The sequence below is a fragment of the Pogoniulus pusillus genome, chromosome 4 (assembly GCF_015220805.1).
Source record: "Pogoniulus pusillus isolate bPogPus1 chromosome 4, bPogPus1.pri, whole genome shotgun sequence".
Taxonomy (NCBI): Eukaryota; Metazoa; Chordata; class Aves; order Piciformes; family Lybiidae; genus Pogoniulus; species Pogoniulus pusillus.
In genome coordinates this window covers 4,917,113-4,935,927 of record NC_087267.1, presented here as the reverse complement: position 1 = coordinate 4,935,927, position 18,815 = coordinate 4,917,113, and the positions used below count along the sequence as shown (strand labels likewise).

General features: G+C 38.7%; 1 protein-coding gene across 1 annotated transcript in view; it reads left to right on the top strand.

Moving 5' to 3' along the window:
- CPED1 (cadherin like and PC-esterase domain containing 1) overlaps nt 1-18,815 on the top strand; it is a 153,913-nt gene that overhangs the window by 75,444 nt on the left and 59,654 nt on the right. Inside the window, exons 11-15 of the mRNA XM_064142046.1 lie at nt 834-1,003; nt 6,841-6,908; nt 7,395-7,439; nt 9,253-9,439; nt 12,589-12,757. Coding sequence (XP_063998116.1) covers nt 834-1,003; nt 6,841-6,908; nt 7,395-7,439; nt 9,253-9,439; nt 12,589-12,757 — 639 coding nt within the window. The remainder of the gene's footprint in view (nt 1-833; nt 1,004-6,840; nt 6,909-7,394; nt 7,440-9,252; nt 9,440-12,588; nt 12,758-18,815) is intronic.

Sequence of the window (18,815 nt, the reverse complement as noted above, 5' to 3'; positions counted from 1 at the left end):
GTGTCTCTGTCACGTGTGTTGGGATGGATGGACAGGAAAGCAGGGAGATAGAGGTTATGCTAGCTTTATTTAAGAGCAATTTTGCAATTCTAATTAAAAGACATGAAGAAATATCACAGATAAATTGAGTTGTAAATTCATTGAAAAGGACAGGTAAAGCAGAAACAGAGGACCAAAAATAGAATGAAAGGAAAAGGAGACAAATTATGTGCATTTTTAATGAGTTGGTAAGAAAATAGAACAATAATGGAGCAAAACAGGTGTGCATGGAAGAACTGGAGACAGTACTGAGATCATGACTAGACAATAGATACAGTTTAAAGAGTAGGGGGGAAAGCACATGGGATATGTAATATGTATTTTTCATACTTCTGTTGACACTGTTTGGAGAAGAATTGAAAGGAAGGAATAATAGTCAAGGTCTGACGTGGCAGTTAATGAGGGAAATAACAAGTATTGGGGAATTAAAAGATCTGCCTCTGGTTGTGTGGTTTGGAAAATATGCATATTGGGATTTCCTCTAGACCTTTCCCAATGAGAGTCAGGGTTGAACACTGCTTTCTAATGAGGGATTGAGTTGAATAGATCTGGAACATGACTCAGAGGTAAAGGAGTTAAACTACAAAATAAAATTATGGACTTAGACTTCCGTGTTAGTGCTCGTACTCCTGATTTGCGGGTGTGGACAAGACAGTGAGTTTTCTACACATGTGGGGAAGAGCCCTAATATCTAACTATTCATATGGTACATGTACTATCTTCTGGTCATTTCTCACTTTACACAATTATTACATGTGTAAGATGTGATCTCTAATCTGTGTTTCTCTTCTCAGCTTTTCCCTTCTGCAGCACCCAGGATTCAGACTTCACTGCGTGACATTTATCACATGGTAGACCCAGTGAGGCACCTTGGTTCAGTCCTGACTGTACATTGGTTGCTTTTCAGTTTACTTGAACAATTCCAGTTCATGACTAAAAGGGAACACAGAAATCTCTCAGAATGGTAAGACAGTTTTATATCATATGCCATATGGGTGCTTTCTCACATTATATTAATATCAGTAGCTCACAACATTTATACATGGCTTCATAAAATGTAATCCTTCAGTAGATGTAGGTGGACTTAACAGCACTTGAGATGAAGGCAGTGTTATCCATTCTGATATTAAAGATGTAGATACGTTTCTAGAGAGTGCAGTTTTGTCTCTTCTTTTTCTATGACAGTGGACTCTGAGTCAAAAAAGATATTGAATCTGCAGTAAAAGTTTTTCTAAGGAATATGAAATCAATTGGGAAGGTTGTTTCTGAACATGTGTCAACCATGAAACAGGATTGCTTCCTAGGGTTAAGACTGCTTTTATATTCACCAGTTAAAAGCAAAACTGTGAAGAAAATATAAAATTTTAGGTGAAGGTTTTTCCAAAATTGACTAATTTTGAGTGGTTTCTATAAAAATAGTACTCTGAAAACCTAATTGTAACTCTATTTGAAAAGCTAAAAAATAATGTGATAATAAAATTAGATACACTGAGATCCCGGAAAGAACTTTTAGTTTTCATGAGGAGGGAGGTAGGAAAGAAAGAAAAGAGGGAGTAAGGAATGAGCAAAGAGAAGGAGAAAAGTTGTGATATACTATATGTATATGCTGGACCATGTCCAGAGAAGGGGCACTGGAATGATCAGAGGGCTGGAGCACCTCTGCTATGAGCACAGACTGAAAAAGTTTAGGCTGTTCAGTCTGGAGAAGAGGAGGCTGTGAGGTGACCTTCCTGTGGTCTTTCAGTATCTGAAGGGGCCTACAAAAAAGCTGGGGAAGGATTTTTCATAGGGGGAATGAAGCAAAGCTGGAGATGGGGAGATTCAGACTGGATGTGAGGAGGAAGTTCTTCACCATGAGAGTGGTCAGACACTGGAATGGGTTGCCCAGGGAGGTGGCCGAGGCCTTGTCCCTGGAGGTGTTTAAGGTCAGGCTGGATGGGGCTTTGGCCAGCCTGATCTAGGGTAGGATGTCGCTGCCCATGGCAAGGGGCTTGGAACTAGATGATCCTCGTGGTCCCTTCCAACCCTGACTGATTCTATGATTCTATGTCTAGTTTAAAATGTATAAAAATGTGTTTTCTGTGCTCATTTACCTCTTGGCTGATGATGTTTCATATAAATATATGCCAAACCTCTTCACCAACTACAGGCATGTATGATCTTACAAGTAAAGACTTGGGAAGAGAGGCACGTTAGACATTGCATGTGCTCCATTCCACTAAGTCTCAAGTTAAATGTGAGAATGATATTATTTTCTACATTTTTCTTGGAGACTGCTGTAGTGGCTATAAAAGGTGTCTGTAAGATTTCTTAAGTTTTAATTTCATTCATCACTGAAGCTAACGTGGCCTTTAGCAAGCCAATAGTCATCTGTATCTTTGTTTACTTAGCTATAAAGTGGATCTTGTACCTTACCACTGTGCTAGATAACTGCTTATTGGTGTTTTGAAAATATGCAGTTCCATGAATGTGCTAAGTATTATTGTTGTTACTGCCAGCTACTCCACAAAAAGTAACTCAAAGATACAGCTGCTTGCATTCATGTGTAAGCCTTTGCCCCTTTGCCAAAATATTTAGGTTTGCATATCAAAGCATACCAACCTTTAGCAGCTTTCTGTTCTAATCTCAGCCGTGCCACTCACTCATTTTGAGTAAGCCCCTTGGCCTCTTTTTTTCTTTCAAGCTGAACATTATTGTATGTGTATAAATATGTAGAGGTACCATGAGCTTTGACCAGGGCATAGGCCAATCTGCTTCTTTGCACTGTACTTTTCTGCAGTGGCTAAGCTAATAATGCTATTCTGTTAATTCACTGTATAAAAACCCATGTGTTTTGGCATCACTAAATCATAATCTTCCAGTTCTATAGCTACATGCATGTGATGGTGATGCATGTGTCAGATATGCATGTAATTATACTTAATTACAAGGAAGAAAGAGCTTAGCAGAGCTTACTCCTCAAATAATTCAGGTATGCATTCTCTTTGAGCTTTGATTAATCTTTTTTGTGATTCCTAGCTTCAATGAGTTTGTATATCAGAACACTTCTGGATTTCTTCTGTTAAGTCCAAGTTGTTCAGCTGATTTATGCACTAGTTCTTATTTCTCAGGCTATGTAAAATTCTACATCTACAAAATCCAGTGATTTGTGTAGCTGACTGTCCAACCATTTTTAATGGGAAAAGTAATGACTTTTGACTTGAGTCTTGTTTGGTTATTCTAGTCCCTGATCACGAATTCACAAGATGGAGATGGGATTTAAATAAGTTTCCTGGTCTACTTTTCTTAACCCATTTAATCTACATGACTAGTATTGAAAACTAGAATTAGTGAACTCTGAATTACTTCCACAGGAGAACTCCAGAAACACATCTTAACTATAATGAAATGATTACAGCCTAGGTGGTAATGACCATCTCAGAAGTATTGGTATAACATAGGACAAAGTTTTCAACCACTTCTGTGGGCAGCCTGTTCCAGGGCTTCAAAACTTACTCATGAAAGAAATTCTTCCTAATGTCCGGTCCAAATCTTCTCTGGTGCAACTTGAGACCTGTTCCTCTCATCCTGTTACTTGGGAGAAGGGATTGTCCTCCACCTCTAGACAACCTCCTTTTAGGTAGTTGTTGACTTATAAAAGTCTCACCCGACCCTCCTTTTCTCCAGACTAAGGAACATCAGTTCCCTTAGTTACTCCTCATAAGGCTTGTACTCCAGACTCTTCACCACCTTTCTTTCCCTTTGAACATGCTGAACATCTCGGTGTCTTTCTTCTAGTGAGGGACCCGAAACCATACACAGTATTCAAAGTGCAGCCTCACCTGTGCTGAGTACAGGGAAATAATCACTTCCCTAGTCCTCCTGGCTACATGGTAATCTGAGTATCTTTCTGTAATATTTCTAGATATTTCATTTTGATACCCTGCTGTTGAGATAGTTAGTATATATCTTTTAATATTTTATGATTACATTATAATCTCTTCAAAGATCTGACACTACAGGTCATGCTGTTCCTTTTTGAATCAAGGCCTTGCAGGGGTGGCGACTGTCACATTCTTGAGGTGTCGTCTGACTAACCAAAGTTTGGCATTTTATATGCTTAAAACATCTTGTTTTCATCTCACAATAGGGTTTGGGACTGACCAAGCAAAAATGAACAGCAGAGAGAGAAAATGTATTTGACAGGTGTTAGCCATTATACCACCTTGGGAAGCAGAAAAAGGGGTGCAAACTTATAACTAGGAGAACAAACTCTCTAATAGTTAACTCTCTAATAGTTTAAGTGCTTTCTTTGAAAGGAAACAAATGTATTGTTGCTTTGTTGTTATCTATTCTAGGCCAGAAAATGGCCCTTAATATCCTGCTTCACACAGAGAAATTGTCTCTCATATATTCTGCTTTACCTGCTATGCTGCAGGAGCATTTTAATGTTTAGTCCTTTATTACAAACATGTCAATCATCCCTTTTCTGAAAGCCCTTTGGCAAAATGTCCCCCATGCTGGAATGGGCATTGGTGTGTCTCAGTCTGCTTTGTGGGGCATTCAAACTCCTTCATGCGCTGTGTTGCTCCTCATCAACTGTATTGTACTTGTGTGGTGGATTGGCATTACCCCCAAAGTAAATCACTTATAAGTTTTGGAAGCAAAATGAAGTTACATCTACAAGCAAGCTAAAAATCCAGAAGCATACAACACAAATGCATATGTACAAAACACATCTATGTTTTTTTCACAATTGAGAACAACAAGGACCCCCTTGGACAAAGGGAAAAGTAAAGTAGGTCTCCCTCCCCTCCCCTTGTACAAGGGAGAAAGAGAGAAATCAGAAAAACCTCACTGCTATCTACTTAAGCCTTACCAAGAAACAAATGTGTGTGAAATAAGAGTGATGTCTGGACACTGCAAGCTCAGAACTACACTTTCATGCACATACAGGGACATACATATCTGCTAGATGCTTATTGTCTTATTGAGATGATGCAGAAATGTTTTGGTTTTGAATCATTTATCTTTTACTGTAATTGACATCATATTGCTTTCAGCAGCTCCTGGTAAAAACATGTGCAATGGCTGACTGCACAAAACAATCTCGCCAACACCCTTCCTTGGCAGAGACAATGACTTTGTGTCTTTCAAAATACAAACTGAATGGGTCACAACTTCTGGAAAGAAGCTGTTTTAATGAGAACTTCTATAGAAAACAGTGAGAGAAAAACATGTAAAAATTTCAAGAAATGCTAATGGACCTCTGGAAAGTTCTTGTCAGTCAGAGGCCCCCTACTTGTATTGGAGAGAAAGCTGCTTCCTTTCTGCTACTATGCATCCAAAAATGCTTTATAAATGAAAAAAACAGTGCAGTTAGCAATACTTAACATTTCTAGTCTGTGTTCCCTTCTTCCTTACATGACATTACTCCATAGTGAGGTATGTCCAGAGTGACACAGAATCAATCGATCAGGTTGGAGAAGACCTTCAAGATCATCAAGTCCAACATTACCTACTTAGTCACAGCACAAGCTGAAGCTGTGATATTTTTCCTATATTTTCTTCATCACAGCCCAGTCCTGCTCCCACCGCAGGGGACTCTATCTGCCACCTCCCCTGCTCACATGTGGTTCAACGCCATCCCACTCCTCAACAAGGGGCACAGGGCAATTACAGCTATAGTGATGGTATATTTAATCAAAATTCACCGTATCACAATATCATCAGGGTTGGAAGAGACCTCATAGATCATCAAGTCCAACCCTTTACCACAGAGCTCAAGGCTAGACCATGGCACCAAGTGCCACATCCAATCCTGCCTTGAACAGCTCCAGGGACGGCGACTCCACCACCTCCCTGGGCAGCCCATTCCAGTGTCCAATGACTCTCTCAGTGAAGAACTTTCTCCTCACCTCGAGCCTAAATCTCCCCTGACATAGCTTGTGGCTGTGTCCTCTTGTTCTGGTGCTGGCCACCTGAGAGAAGAGAACAACCTCCTCCTGGCCACAACCACCCCTCAGGTAGTTGAAGACAGCAATAAGGTACCCCTGAGCCTCCTCTTCTCCAGGCTAAACAACCCCAGCTCCCTCAGCCTCTCCTCGTAGGGCTGTTCTCGAGGCCTCTCACCAGCCTTGTCACCCTTCTCTGGACACGCTCAAGCATCTCAATGTCCCTCCTAAACTGGGGTTTCTGTGATTTCCCAGCACCTGTTTGAATTTCCTGAGCAAAATCTTGACTACGTGTTAATTAATTGGCACAATTGACTTGTCTTTTTTCACTGAGGATTTTGTCTCTGTGTGTGTATGTATATACTCTGGATGTTGATCATGTGCTTGGTTTTGTATTAGCAACTAAATCAAAGCATACGCATGTTCCATTATAAGAATTCATGCTAGCACCAGTACAAATATTCACCTTGACACAGGCCTTTGTTTATGTTTAATTTGAACAAAGTCTAACTTTAATCTTCTGCATATAAGGAAGTGTTATACAAACAGTTAAGAGATATGGTTTGGGTTATTTTGTTCTTGGCTCTATTTACTCTCTCCAGCAATTCAATTATGTTTTCATATGTATTTCTGGTTAATTTTTTTTCCATGTTATATGGTGCCACTTATTATGGAATGTGTGTTTTTCTGTCGTGTTTCTTCATGTAATATTGCTAATGCCGAGTACATGAATCTTGAAACTCCATCCTCTGATGGAGGATATTAAAATATCAAGCACACTCTGTTGCATATAGAATTTTTTGAGAAATATCCCATGGTTTCTGTTCCTTCCATTCACGTAGAAATATGTCTGCTATTGAATTGACAGGAATTCTTCTCACAAAGATGCAAATCCTAAGCAGAATGTTCCTTCTGACTTCAGGAAGGATCATGAAGGTAAGGAATCATAATGCCTTTTATAGATGGTGTGGTTTCCTTATTTGTACTACTTCTGATAACATGTGTGATTATTTTGCATTCCAGATGAAAGGTCTTGGCTTATTGCCTATAAAAGACCAATTTCTTTCCTGTGTAAGTAATTTGGCTAAACTCACAAGCAGTATGCTTGAACTGAAAGCAATCATAGAACCATAGAATCAACCAGGTTGGAAGAGACCTCCAAGATCATCCAGTCCAACCTAGCACGCAGCCCTAGCCAGTCAACCAGACCATGGCACTAAATGCCTCATCCAGTCTTTTCTTGAACACCTCCAGGGACAGTGACTCCACCACCTCCCTGGGCAGCCCATTCCAATGACCTCCCACAGAAAAGAATAAAAGTACACTGCATTTTTTTAATTGAAACAATGAGAGTTCCTTCTTAGGACTGTTGGATCATGCCTAACCCCAGAAAATTATTAATTGCTTGTCTTTATCTTTCAGCATTGCATTATTCCAGTAAGAGTAAAGAAAGTCAATGCAGTTATGGTAAGTCAAGGTCTTTGTAGACCAGCAAGGGGAAAAGACAGATACATATTTGAACAAATTTCTGAGGATTTTCTGCATAGGCTTTTGGTGAATGGAATGCTTGCCAGCTGTTGTGTAAGGGGAAAAAAAGTATCAAAAATGTTTAAGAATCATTAAATAATTGGGCAATTATGTCAAATAAACTTTGAGTATAAAGTTAAACATTGCCATGCATGCATATGAATATTATGGCACTTCTTGATCCTTTTGCCCCTTTTTCCCAAGAACTTTAGCATACATTTGTTCTTGTAGAGTAGCCTTTAAACCTGTATGGAGTTTAATCAGCCTTGTATATAAGGCCTATCTTCAGCTTAGTGATAGAGCTATAAAGAGCTGCTTAAGAGATGAAGAGGTTTTCTAACATATCTGCTTGTGGGAATATTTTAAGTATGTTAAAGGTATGTAAAGATTTAAAGTATATTTGTCTGGTGGGAACAATGATTTCTGCTTCCTCAAAGGTGCATTATCTGAGGGGTCGCATTATAAATGTGAAACGATTACTCTGTGGTGGAAAGGCTTTTCTACCCATTCAGTCTTATTTCCCCTGTGTTGCTCATGGTGCCTTCAGAAACTTGTCTGTCATTCAGGGGCCAGAAAGGCTCCTGGCTGGCTGACTGGCATCATATTGACATGATGCTTAATTTTGAAAATTCTTTTTTCATTGCAAGTTCCTCATTTTACAGCTAGTAGTGAGATAACATTTTATTAGGTAAGACATTAGGATCTGAAGAATTGTTTACACTCATCTGCACCCTCTGCATGCCAATTTCTAAGCCTCTATTCCTCTATAAATTTAGACCAAATTCTGCTCTTCCTCTGGAATAATTTCCTTTACGTTTTAATACATGCAAGAGAGTGCTGAAATTGCCCTATTCTGTTTCTGAAGGCAGATATTTTGAGGTCAAAAATCCCAGAGACCTGCTTGCATTCTTTACGACCCTTAAAAACCATGTTTTAAGCCATAAGATTTTTCAGATATTACAGTAAAAGGATTTGCTGGTTGGAGTACTTTCTGAAGTACCCAGTTTTAAATACATACCAGAAAATATATATGTAACAGAAGATTTGAATCTGTAATTGCACTGCAAATCTGAATCCAGTAGGTTGGATTAAAATATTTTTAAGAAGTGAGTTGCTGGCAAGTAATTATTCTCATGAGTCATTTGGCAAACACTACAAAATAAAGGATACATTTGAGCAAATAGGATTTGATTGTGGAGATTTCATAAGCAGGGAAGGAGATGAAATTTGTTGATTTAGGAATTTTAATAGAACATTCTTCCAGCTGTACTGCAAATGACCCCATGGGTCTAGGTATCTCCATGTGACTTGTTCTTATAAACAGTGAATGTGTGCCTAACTTATTTTGACTTTTATTGGCAATTACACATCTACATAAAACCTGTACACAGGCTGGTACCTAAGAAGGTTATGGATTTTTTGGCCTAACATTTCTTTAAGTTTCAGTTAATGAAGTGGAGACAGGATCTCCCTGCCCTAATCCTTGCATTTTCAAAGGCTTAGGGTTTGCATTTTGTGACTCTGACTAGAATCACTGGGATCAGAATCCCTCCAGAGTCTAAAAATGTCTCTCAAGGGCCAATACAAACTCTATTAAGCCCTTGAGGCAAGATACCAAGTTTTGGAGTGACTAGGATTTAAAAATACTGTCACTGTACATGTTAGCAATATGACTGAAGTTGAATGTTACTTAAAAATGTTCACACATTTCACAGTTGTTTTTTTTTTATTTGTTTATGCCCTCTTGGAACAGATAAAGATACCCTATCTCATATCAGGCAGATCTTCACCAGTCCACAGTTGGACTTGAATCCTCGCTTTAACCCAAAGATCAAAGAATACTATGCAGAAGTTCCATTCGACACGGTGACAGTGAAAATAGGAGCAGAACCTTCTAACTGTCAATGCCAAGTACACCTTGATGAGAAGAAAGGGCCGAGGTATGAATGCAAAACTAAAAGTGTCTGTAGCTTTGGAAATATGTCAGAATATTACAGATTTTTTTGGTGTGTTTCAGGGAGCACAGAATACCTATAGATTAGTCACAGGAAGATCAAAGGGATTTCAACACACACATTTATAATTATTTGTCAGTGACCTAAAGGCAATGGTAATGTCTTCTCAAGGGACAATTAACCCTAGGTTTATGGAGTGCACAGTTGCTAGCACCTCCTTCAGCTTCCCCAGTCACTGGCAGCATCAAAGCTGGTTAGTAGCAGACCATCATACAACTACCTGAAGGGGCATTGTAGCCAGGTGGGGGGTGGCCTCTTCTCCCAGGCAACCAGCAATAGAACAAGGAGACACAGTCTCAAGTTGTGCCAGGGTAGGTATAGGCTGGATATTAGGAAGAAGTTCTTCACAGAGGGAGTGATTTCCCATTGGAATGGGCTGCCCAGGGAGGTGGTGGAGGCACCGTCCCTGGGGGTCTTCAAGAAAAGACTGGATGAGGCACTTAGTGCCGTGGTCTAGTTGATTGGTTAGGGCTGGGTGATAGGTTGGACTGGATGATCTTGGAGGTCTCTTCCAACCTGGATGATTCTATGATTCTATGATCATTACACTGCACACAGTTTGCGGCAAGGAATTTGAACTTTCATATCCAGGCCTTGATACACTGTGGCCTAAGCTACTGCTCCACTGTGGTTAGTGCCTCAGCCAGCAGTCTGTTTATGTGGGTCAGAATGGGGCATCTAGCAGGAAAAGCATACATTAATTCAGGTTTACTCGTTCAGAATTACTTCTATCAGAATTGTATTCTAAGGGATTGTAATGGTGTCACAGAATCAAAGAATCATTAAGGTTAGAAACAAAGGAGATCATTGAGTCCAATTAATCCTCCTTTCTCCAGACTAGACAACCCCAATTCCCTCAGCTGCTTCTCATAAGACTTGTTCTCCAGACTCTTCTCCAGCTTTATTGCTCCTCTCTGGATATGCCCCAGCACCTCAGTGTCTCTATTGTAGTGAGTGGTCCAAAATGGAACACTACTCAAGGTGGGGGTCTCACAGTTGCTTAGTACAGGGGGACAAATACTTTCCTAGTTCTGCTTATCACACTGTTCCTGATACAGGCTGGGATTCTGTATGGCCTTCTTGGCCAGCTGAGCATGCTGCTCGCTTGTCTTCAGCTGGCTGCTGATCAAGATGGCCAGGTATTTTTCTGTCCCACATATTTCTACCCACTCTTCCCAAGCCTGCTGTGCTGCAGGACCAAGTGCAGGACCCAGCTTTTGGTCTTGTTGAACTTCAAGTTATTGACCTTGCCAAATCTTGTGCCATTGGCCTATCCAAATCCCTCTGCAGAGCCTTCCTGTGTTCAAGCAGATCAACATTCTCACCCTGCTTGGCATCATCTGCAAATTTACTGATGACACACCCAATCCCCTCTTCCAGGTCATTGATAAGCATGTGAAAAATAATAGGCCTCAATACTGAGCCCTGGGGAACACCACTCATGACTCGCTGCCAACTGGATTTAACTCTTTCATTGCCAATCTTTGGGCTTGCCATCCAGCTACCTTTTTACCCAGAAAAGCATATACCCATCCCAGCCATGAACAACCAGTTCTTCCAGGAGTGCTATGAGAAACAGTGTCAAAGGCTTTGATAAAATCCAGATAAACAATGTCCGCAGCCCTTCTCTCATCCACTAAGTGGGTCATCTTGTCATCAGCAAGAGTTCTGGATTATCTGATCTCTTAGAGAAGTATAAACCTGAAGGATAGGGTAGAGAGACCAAAGTCATCACTAAACATCAGGTTTGGACACTGAATGATGATCATCCATGACATTTAGTTGCTGCTATGATCTCTGGCACAGTTTTGGCTTTCCCAATCAGCAGCGTCTCAGACAGCAGCATGTGCCAGGAATGATTCCAACAGGTATTTTGGGCATGACCTAATTTTGGATGTTGAGAGGGACAAAAAGTGTTTCTTTATCTGGGTCAATTACCTCAGAACCAGAGTACTGGCTTGTTTACACACTGGCCATTACTGAGTGGATAAAAAAGAGAGAGAGGACATCTTACCAACTACAGAGCTAGTTTTGCTTCATGGCATGAGGCACTTATGCAACACACCATCTTCTGAATGACTATAAAGCAGATGCTTTGACCTAAAATGTCTGGTAATGACCAGTCTGTAAACTTGTACCTGACTTACTGTATGTTACACTTTCTGTATTTTAAATAAGGAATTAGTCTTCATAGAATCATCCAGGTTGGAAAGGACCTTTGAGGTCAAGTCCACCGATTTTGCTTACTACACCATGTCCTCAAGCACCAGATCTATATGTCTTTTAGACACAGGGAGGGATGGTGATTCATCCACCTCCCTGGGCAGCCCATTCCAGAGCCTGACAACTCTTTCTGTGACATCATTTAGGAAAAATGTCCCTAAATTTTTTCTATCCAACTTTTTAGTGTTTTAATGTTAACCACCTCAGTAGGCAACATGAATACGTGTGAAAAACTCATAAGACTTCTTCCTTATGAAAGGAAAAGAGAACATCAATATGTTCTTTACACTCAAAAGTCAAAGCCCTGGATGTGCAGGTTCTGTATCTTTCAGCGTTTCTCATTTCCCTGCCAAGAGAAGGAGAGCACAGTCCAGCCTTATTCTTGCCTATCACTGTCTGGAACTCCATCACATCTGCTACTGGGCAATTTCAATGGCTAGCTGACACCTCTGATCTTGTTTGTCTCCTTGATGACTTCACCACAACCTTGAAACTGTCAGGAAATATTATTTCTAGTGGTTTCATTCACAGATTTCTTGTAAGAATTGCTGCCACTGCCACTGAAACTGTTTTCCTTGCACTTCAGTGTCAGTATTTTATCTTCCCGAAGGAATTGTAAATTGTATCTTATTTTACATAATTTTACAATTACAATTGCAAATTGTACCTTATTTTACATAATTTTGTTTGCTTTGGTTTTTGGTTGTTGTTGTTTAAAATCATAGGTATACTGTAAAAGAAAAAATATGTTACAAATAGAATCTTCAAGGAGTAAAGTTTAGCTGCCATAGATAAAGCAGTTTAAATAGATGTAATTTTAAAATTATTTTTTCCCCTCTTTTGCCTTCCAGCATTGCTAACTACCCCCTTGGCCTTGGACTGAACAAAGTCACCATTCTTGTTACAGATGATTCACAGCCCAGTCCCCAGGTTGTGAGCAGCTACAAAATCACAATTTATCGAGAGGACCGTCCCAGTCTGCCTTTGTTCGATGACTATATGATGTGTGGGTTTGTGCAGGTATTGTCTAACTATTCTTTTGCTATACAAATCAATAGTATTTTTAACTGATTTTTGGTCATCCAATGGCAAAAATTAGGACACGTGGGCCAAGGCTGATGTAAAGTCAGTTTTGATGACATGAGAACCTGGGTTCTAAATGCTGTGAGTGCATGAAGTACAGCATTCACACAATGTTTGAGATACAGTAAATCAAGCTTAAGTACCTGTTACATTTACCACAAATTTGAGAGCTCCAGGTTAATTAATCCTTACTTCGGTCAGCAAAAACCTTATCTGCCAGAGAACTATTGCCTGTTCATGAGAAAACTGTCCCCCCGTGCCATGCTGTGGGCAGACTGCAGTTTTCATAAGTATTTATCTATGATATTTGAGCCATGGAAATCCTTTTCCCAGGAGAGAGATTTATGGTGCTAGTGTGTTTATCAATGTTCAAGGTAGATGTTACTATATTATTTATGAATGAAAAATGTTTATTCTAGAAGATCAACAGACACAGTAGAACAAACCTACTGATGATTTCGAAGGAGAGGATGACTGTTGCTTACATTATGTGTATCTAAATATAAGTTTGGGAACACAAATAAATTACTCCTAACAAATTACTATCTGTAGGAAGCAGGGGGCCTCTTGAACAGAGTAAAAGTCTGATACAGCTGGAAAGGAGCTGGGGAGGGGACCTCAGACTGAATTAGAAGTAAAATTGAAAGAAAGATAAAGAAAAGAACAATGATGTTTTCAGTTAGTGAAACTGTAATGATAAAGATAATCCTTTATTAAATAGAAAACCGAGGACACGGGCTTGAGTAGAGCTGTTTGGATTCCGAAGTTTGAGGACTAAACGTTGGTAGTTGATATGGTGGGCAAAGATAAGCCAGTCAATTCAGAGAGGGAAGTGACATGGTAAATCACAATCAAAGGTAGTGCTTTTGTCAGTGGGATCATTCAAAATATTAGACCATCCAGGAAGAAGAACACAACTGCAACCAGTAACCAGGATTTTCAAACCATGGTGTTGAAACTGTCATCCATGTTCATATCAAATATCTAATTCTATCTTTATTTATCTTCTTTATTAACATCTACATATATTAATATATCCTTGTTGTAAAACTTATTTCCTTTTTCTGGTTTTATACTGCAGAAGGGGTTGAGAGACCCGAGTGGGAGAAGGCAGAACATTTTGTGATGGGAAAGATCAAGTGGGATTTTTTTTTTTCTTAAGGAGAAGCAAAGCACTAGGGATTAAAACAGGAGCCAGAGTGATTATAAATGTTGATAGCAAATTGTATGTTGACAATAATTATCTCAATCTGTAAATCAGAACTGTCAGAGAAAAGGTATGTAGTAGTCACAGCCTCCTGATTGCTGATCTGATTATGATACTGTCTGAGCCTCTACCTATTCCTTTTCTCTTGCGCTGAACTTACAAGCTCAAAAGGTCAAGGACTGTCTCCTTGCTCTTTGTACTGGCTGAGCTGTAGTTTAGTACCTGCTACAGTAAAGCAAATATGGCAGAACATGTATGGTATGTAAGATTTCAGTTTCAGGCACTTGAAAAGGAGAACAGCAAAAGGTTGAACTGGTTATATTACTTAGAGAACACACTGCATGGAAAGATGTGAGGAAAGCTTTTCTCATTGCCCAGTCTGGCAACCAGGAATTCAACCTCATATACATCCTCCCACACTAGAGTTTATATTGTTGTTAATGTTTTATGATAGCATTTATGAGATTTGACTATGAGTCTTTGAAGCACTGTAAAAGCAAAGAGATCTAGAATGATAAAAATTGAAAGAGTTTTTTGAAGTTTCTTTTAATTGACCACACTTTTCTGCTCATCCCTGAATAACTGCTCTCTAATTAATATAATTGTTCAGACCTAGGGAGGACTTAAGTATTTTAGAGTAAAAGTGAGATGAAAAGCATTCTTGTGGTATCTAATGAGGGTTGTGAAGATACAGTGTGAGATTCTAAAACAACATTTGTTAAAAATACACTTAAGGAAAACTTATCAAAGAGTGCATCTGAAAAACAAATACAGGTTGGAGCTAGAGATAGAAATGGCATTCTAAGATAGTAAAAAGCCTGCACATCTTTTCTCTATTTGCTAGAAGAGAGTTCATTGCCTTTCATTTACAGTGATATTTTTCATCAGTACAAAACTCATCTTTTTATAGTCTTTACCCACTGCTTTTTGTACCAGAGAATATTGTGTACTCTTGCAGAGTGGCTTAGTACACTCTGATGAATGGCACGAATGCTTGTTCTCTTAGTAAAAAGACACCTGTTTTAGGAGCAAAAGGATAAATACAGCATGAATGCTGGAGTCTCCTTTGGACACACTAGGCACAACTGGGATCACACATGGGGAGAGAAAGGTCACTGACAGTGGTGTGGTCTTTCTCACAGAAGGCTGCAGTTAAAAATTCTAATCCAGCTGCCTTTTCCTCCTGAGTTTCTTTTATGTTTAATCCCACTAAACTGTTCAGGTTTCACTGAAAGATGATACTACAAGGAAGGTCACAATGTATAAAACAGTGTAGGATGTTGTGTCTGGTATTCTAACAATTCTCATACAGTTGAATAATCTTGCATAAATTTAAAGGCTATTGAGTTATGTGTTTAGTTTCAAGCCTTTCAGCCCCTAAAAGGAGAAAAAATATTGTCCTCTCTACCTTTTGATAGCAGCTATAATACCCTCACTAAACTAGTAGGTGATAAACTGTGGCAGTTTTGATTGCCTATCATTGTGTGTTCTTCGTTCTGACAGTATTGCTTGGTCTGCAAATGGAGAGGTTATTGGTTTGCATTTTAACTTAATATTGTGCAGTTGTTGACAGTATTAAAATTAAGTGTCCTTGAGAGAAGTGGTGCCATTTCATTACCTCCTACAAAGCTGTGATACCAAGACAGGCACAATTCAAAGCCAGTAGCAAAAAACAGTGAGCTGTTAAGGCAGTGGTTGAGAGTGCATTACTCTCAATTGAAAGATCTCAGACTATGTACACACTACCATAAAGAATGAAATATTGTATTAATTCTTGCACTGCCCACTATGTTTAAAATGCTAACAGATTTAGATTTGTCTATGCTTCACTCTATCTCTTTGTTAATCTTTGTCTAGTTGTGATCATGGAAAGTAGCTGCTGATGTGTTTGACACTGCGAACTTTTGTACCTATAATGCCCTGCTGTCACATGTTTGGTTTTCTTTAGTTTTATTTGGGTTGCTTTTGTATTTTAGTAATACAGCTGGTGTCATTTTGTTTGGGCTTTGTTTGTCTGTTTATTTTGCATTTGCATTGTGAGTAATGGATAGCTAATATTATGTTTTATAGCCATAATGTGTATCATTCTCTTCGTCTGTGCATTTGCATGACATGTGAAAAAAGTATTTCCCAGAATCAGTGAGGTGCAATGGGCTGATGCTGTCTGTCCTACTGCTTTCTCAGGTCTGAGAGAACAGACTTACAGAAGAAGAGCTTAAAAAACTTCCCTAATTTTTGTAGAATAGCTTATTCCTAAGTACTATTATGTCTTCATTTTTATAAGCCCATTTATCCTACTCATTTTTTTTAGTGTCCAGATAGCATTAGAAGCCAACAGGACTGATAATGAGGTACTAGTGCAGCATTGCTGGCTGTCTAACACCAAATGGCTGCGATGCATTCTGGAAACAACAGCAACAAGATATTGATTTCTCTTTTCTGCCTACTATCATTGGTGAAAAAAACAATTAAGACATGAGCCTAATATGATAACTATATTTAATTTTAATCTTTGAGGGCTAAAGATGAGAAATCCCTTAGAAAAGAAGAAGCTTTTAAAAAACCAAACTGATTTAGTGTGTTGTGTACAATATAAGAATACTTATATTTTTTTTAATCTCAAATTATAAATTTCCCAAGGGAAAAAAAAAAGTGCTTCGTTTTAAACTGTGTGCTATTACAGTTACAATGCCTCTCACACTAGATAGTGGAAGTAAAACCTGTCAGTTACAGAAACATAGATTAACTATTGGCTTAGTGCTTTCATGAACAAAATTCAAACCTTCCAAATATTAAATAATGACTATAAAATAAAACCAACAGTAATAATAATAATAAAAGCTTAGTGTGATCCTCGTTATGAACCATTTCTTTTTTCCTGCAGATGCTGTGTGCAGAATTAGGTTTTGCAGTGCTTGTAGCTACAACTTCTTGGCAGTTATGGGTTTGGGAAATTGCATCTCTGGAACTGAATACACAGCCTAATTATACCAGCAACCAGACTGTGTCTTATTGGCAAATTTAGCTTACTTCCTTTTCAAGAGAATAAAATAATATGCATTATGGGAGCAATCAAGCATTGCATTTTTTGAGCCTTCTCAGATTTAAACTTGCTGAGACTATTTTTCAGCGGTTTTGAATATTTCAGGGAACAAAACAAATGAAGCCACAACCACCAAGAACAAAAAAAACCCCAAAACTAAACACCACCCCAAACTTAAAATACTTTAGTTTGAGTCTATTTTTATAATTCTTTTCCTGGTTTATACAGCTTCTTCACCATGGAAGAACAGATATAAAGAAAGTACACACTTCAAAAGGAGATGTTTTGATTTAAAGAGGGCTATTTGATTAAAAGAGATTTAAATTCAAAATTTATACCAGCATAACTGCTAAATTAGAGATTTTAACTACTTTGTAGTCTAGAATACTGGTCTCTCTGCTTTCAAGGAGGGAGTGACTGGGACAAGGAAAAAACCCACTCGTTAGATCTGAAATGCTCAAGCTTATACTCTTCAGAAACACTGGTGAGAGCGATTTTTTCCAGGAGCAATGCCAACTTCAGCATCCGTTCCCCTGCCTGCATCTACTCATGAACCAGAGGGTTGTTTTTTTAAACAAACTAGTTTCTTGGATGTGGTTCCCAATCTCTCTGTGCATACAAAGAAAGGGGTAGAGGCAAGGGCAGAACAGGCAGCTAGGGCACAGGAGAGTGGTGGTGAGTGCTGCTTAAGGCAGCTTTCTTCATGAAAGAAATTCACATCAAGGTTGTGTTTAAAGCTCTTGCAAGTGATTAGCTGTAGCTGTCCAAAAAGAAAAGGAAAAAAAAAAGGTTTTAAATAAGCAGGAGCTTCATGCTTCAATTTTAGAAGTTATTAATGGATGAAAATACAGAACACTAGAAACACATTTGCATTGCTTTTAATCTGTTAAGTAAAGCATAAATTAATTTGGCTTTGCACACTTGCAACCTGCTCCTCAAGAAAAACAAAGCAGTGTACAAGTAACCTTGAGGAATAAATATGTAGCAAACAATTGTTAAACTGGAGCCATTTTAGGTGAAAGTCACAAAATTATTAGAGATCTAGTATGGAGAGATTGCCATAAAAAGGTGAAGACTTTTATCTTCAACTGTATGTCAACATGGTTCAGTTAATTTCAGAGGAGAAATTCCAAGTACACTTATGGAGCACCTCTTCAGACAGAAATGTATAGCTAAACCATCTTCCATTATGTATATGCCAGGCAGTGTTCCTGAGTGCATTAACTTGTGTAACACTGCTGAAATTGTTAGTAATTTTCCTGAATGTTGATGGTCAAACACCAGCTCGGAAAAACCTGCTAACTCTTGGAAGGGCGTTTGAAATATTTAAAGATCATAGGATGAATAATCACCATTCACTGTATAAAGTAGAGAAGTTCCTAAATCTAATAGAAGAACTTGGTGCTTCTAAAAAGTGTATTTATGAAGAGTAGAAAGCAGATAGGTAAATAATAAAAACACTGAACTGATTTGCAAGTAAAGGGTAGACTTCTGTGTATATTTCAGAACAAACTGTTCTCTAGAATCAACATATCCTAGCTTTGTCAAGGTCTGTACCCTTGCAGATAGAAGACTTGCTGTGTTTTCATATTTATGACACATTTTTGTGATGATTTAAAGCACTGTTTCTAGATGAGTCAGAGGTACAATTAACCTTTGTAATGGAGTTTCTTTACATTTGTGCTATTCTGTGCTGATCTGCTTTTGAATCTCACTATCAGAGATGTGGGTATTAGGCTTATACT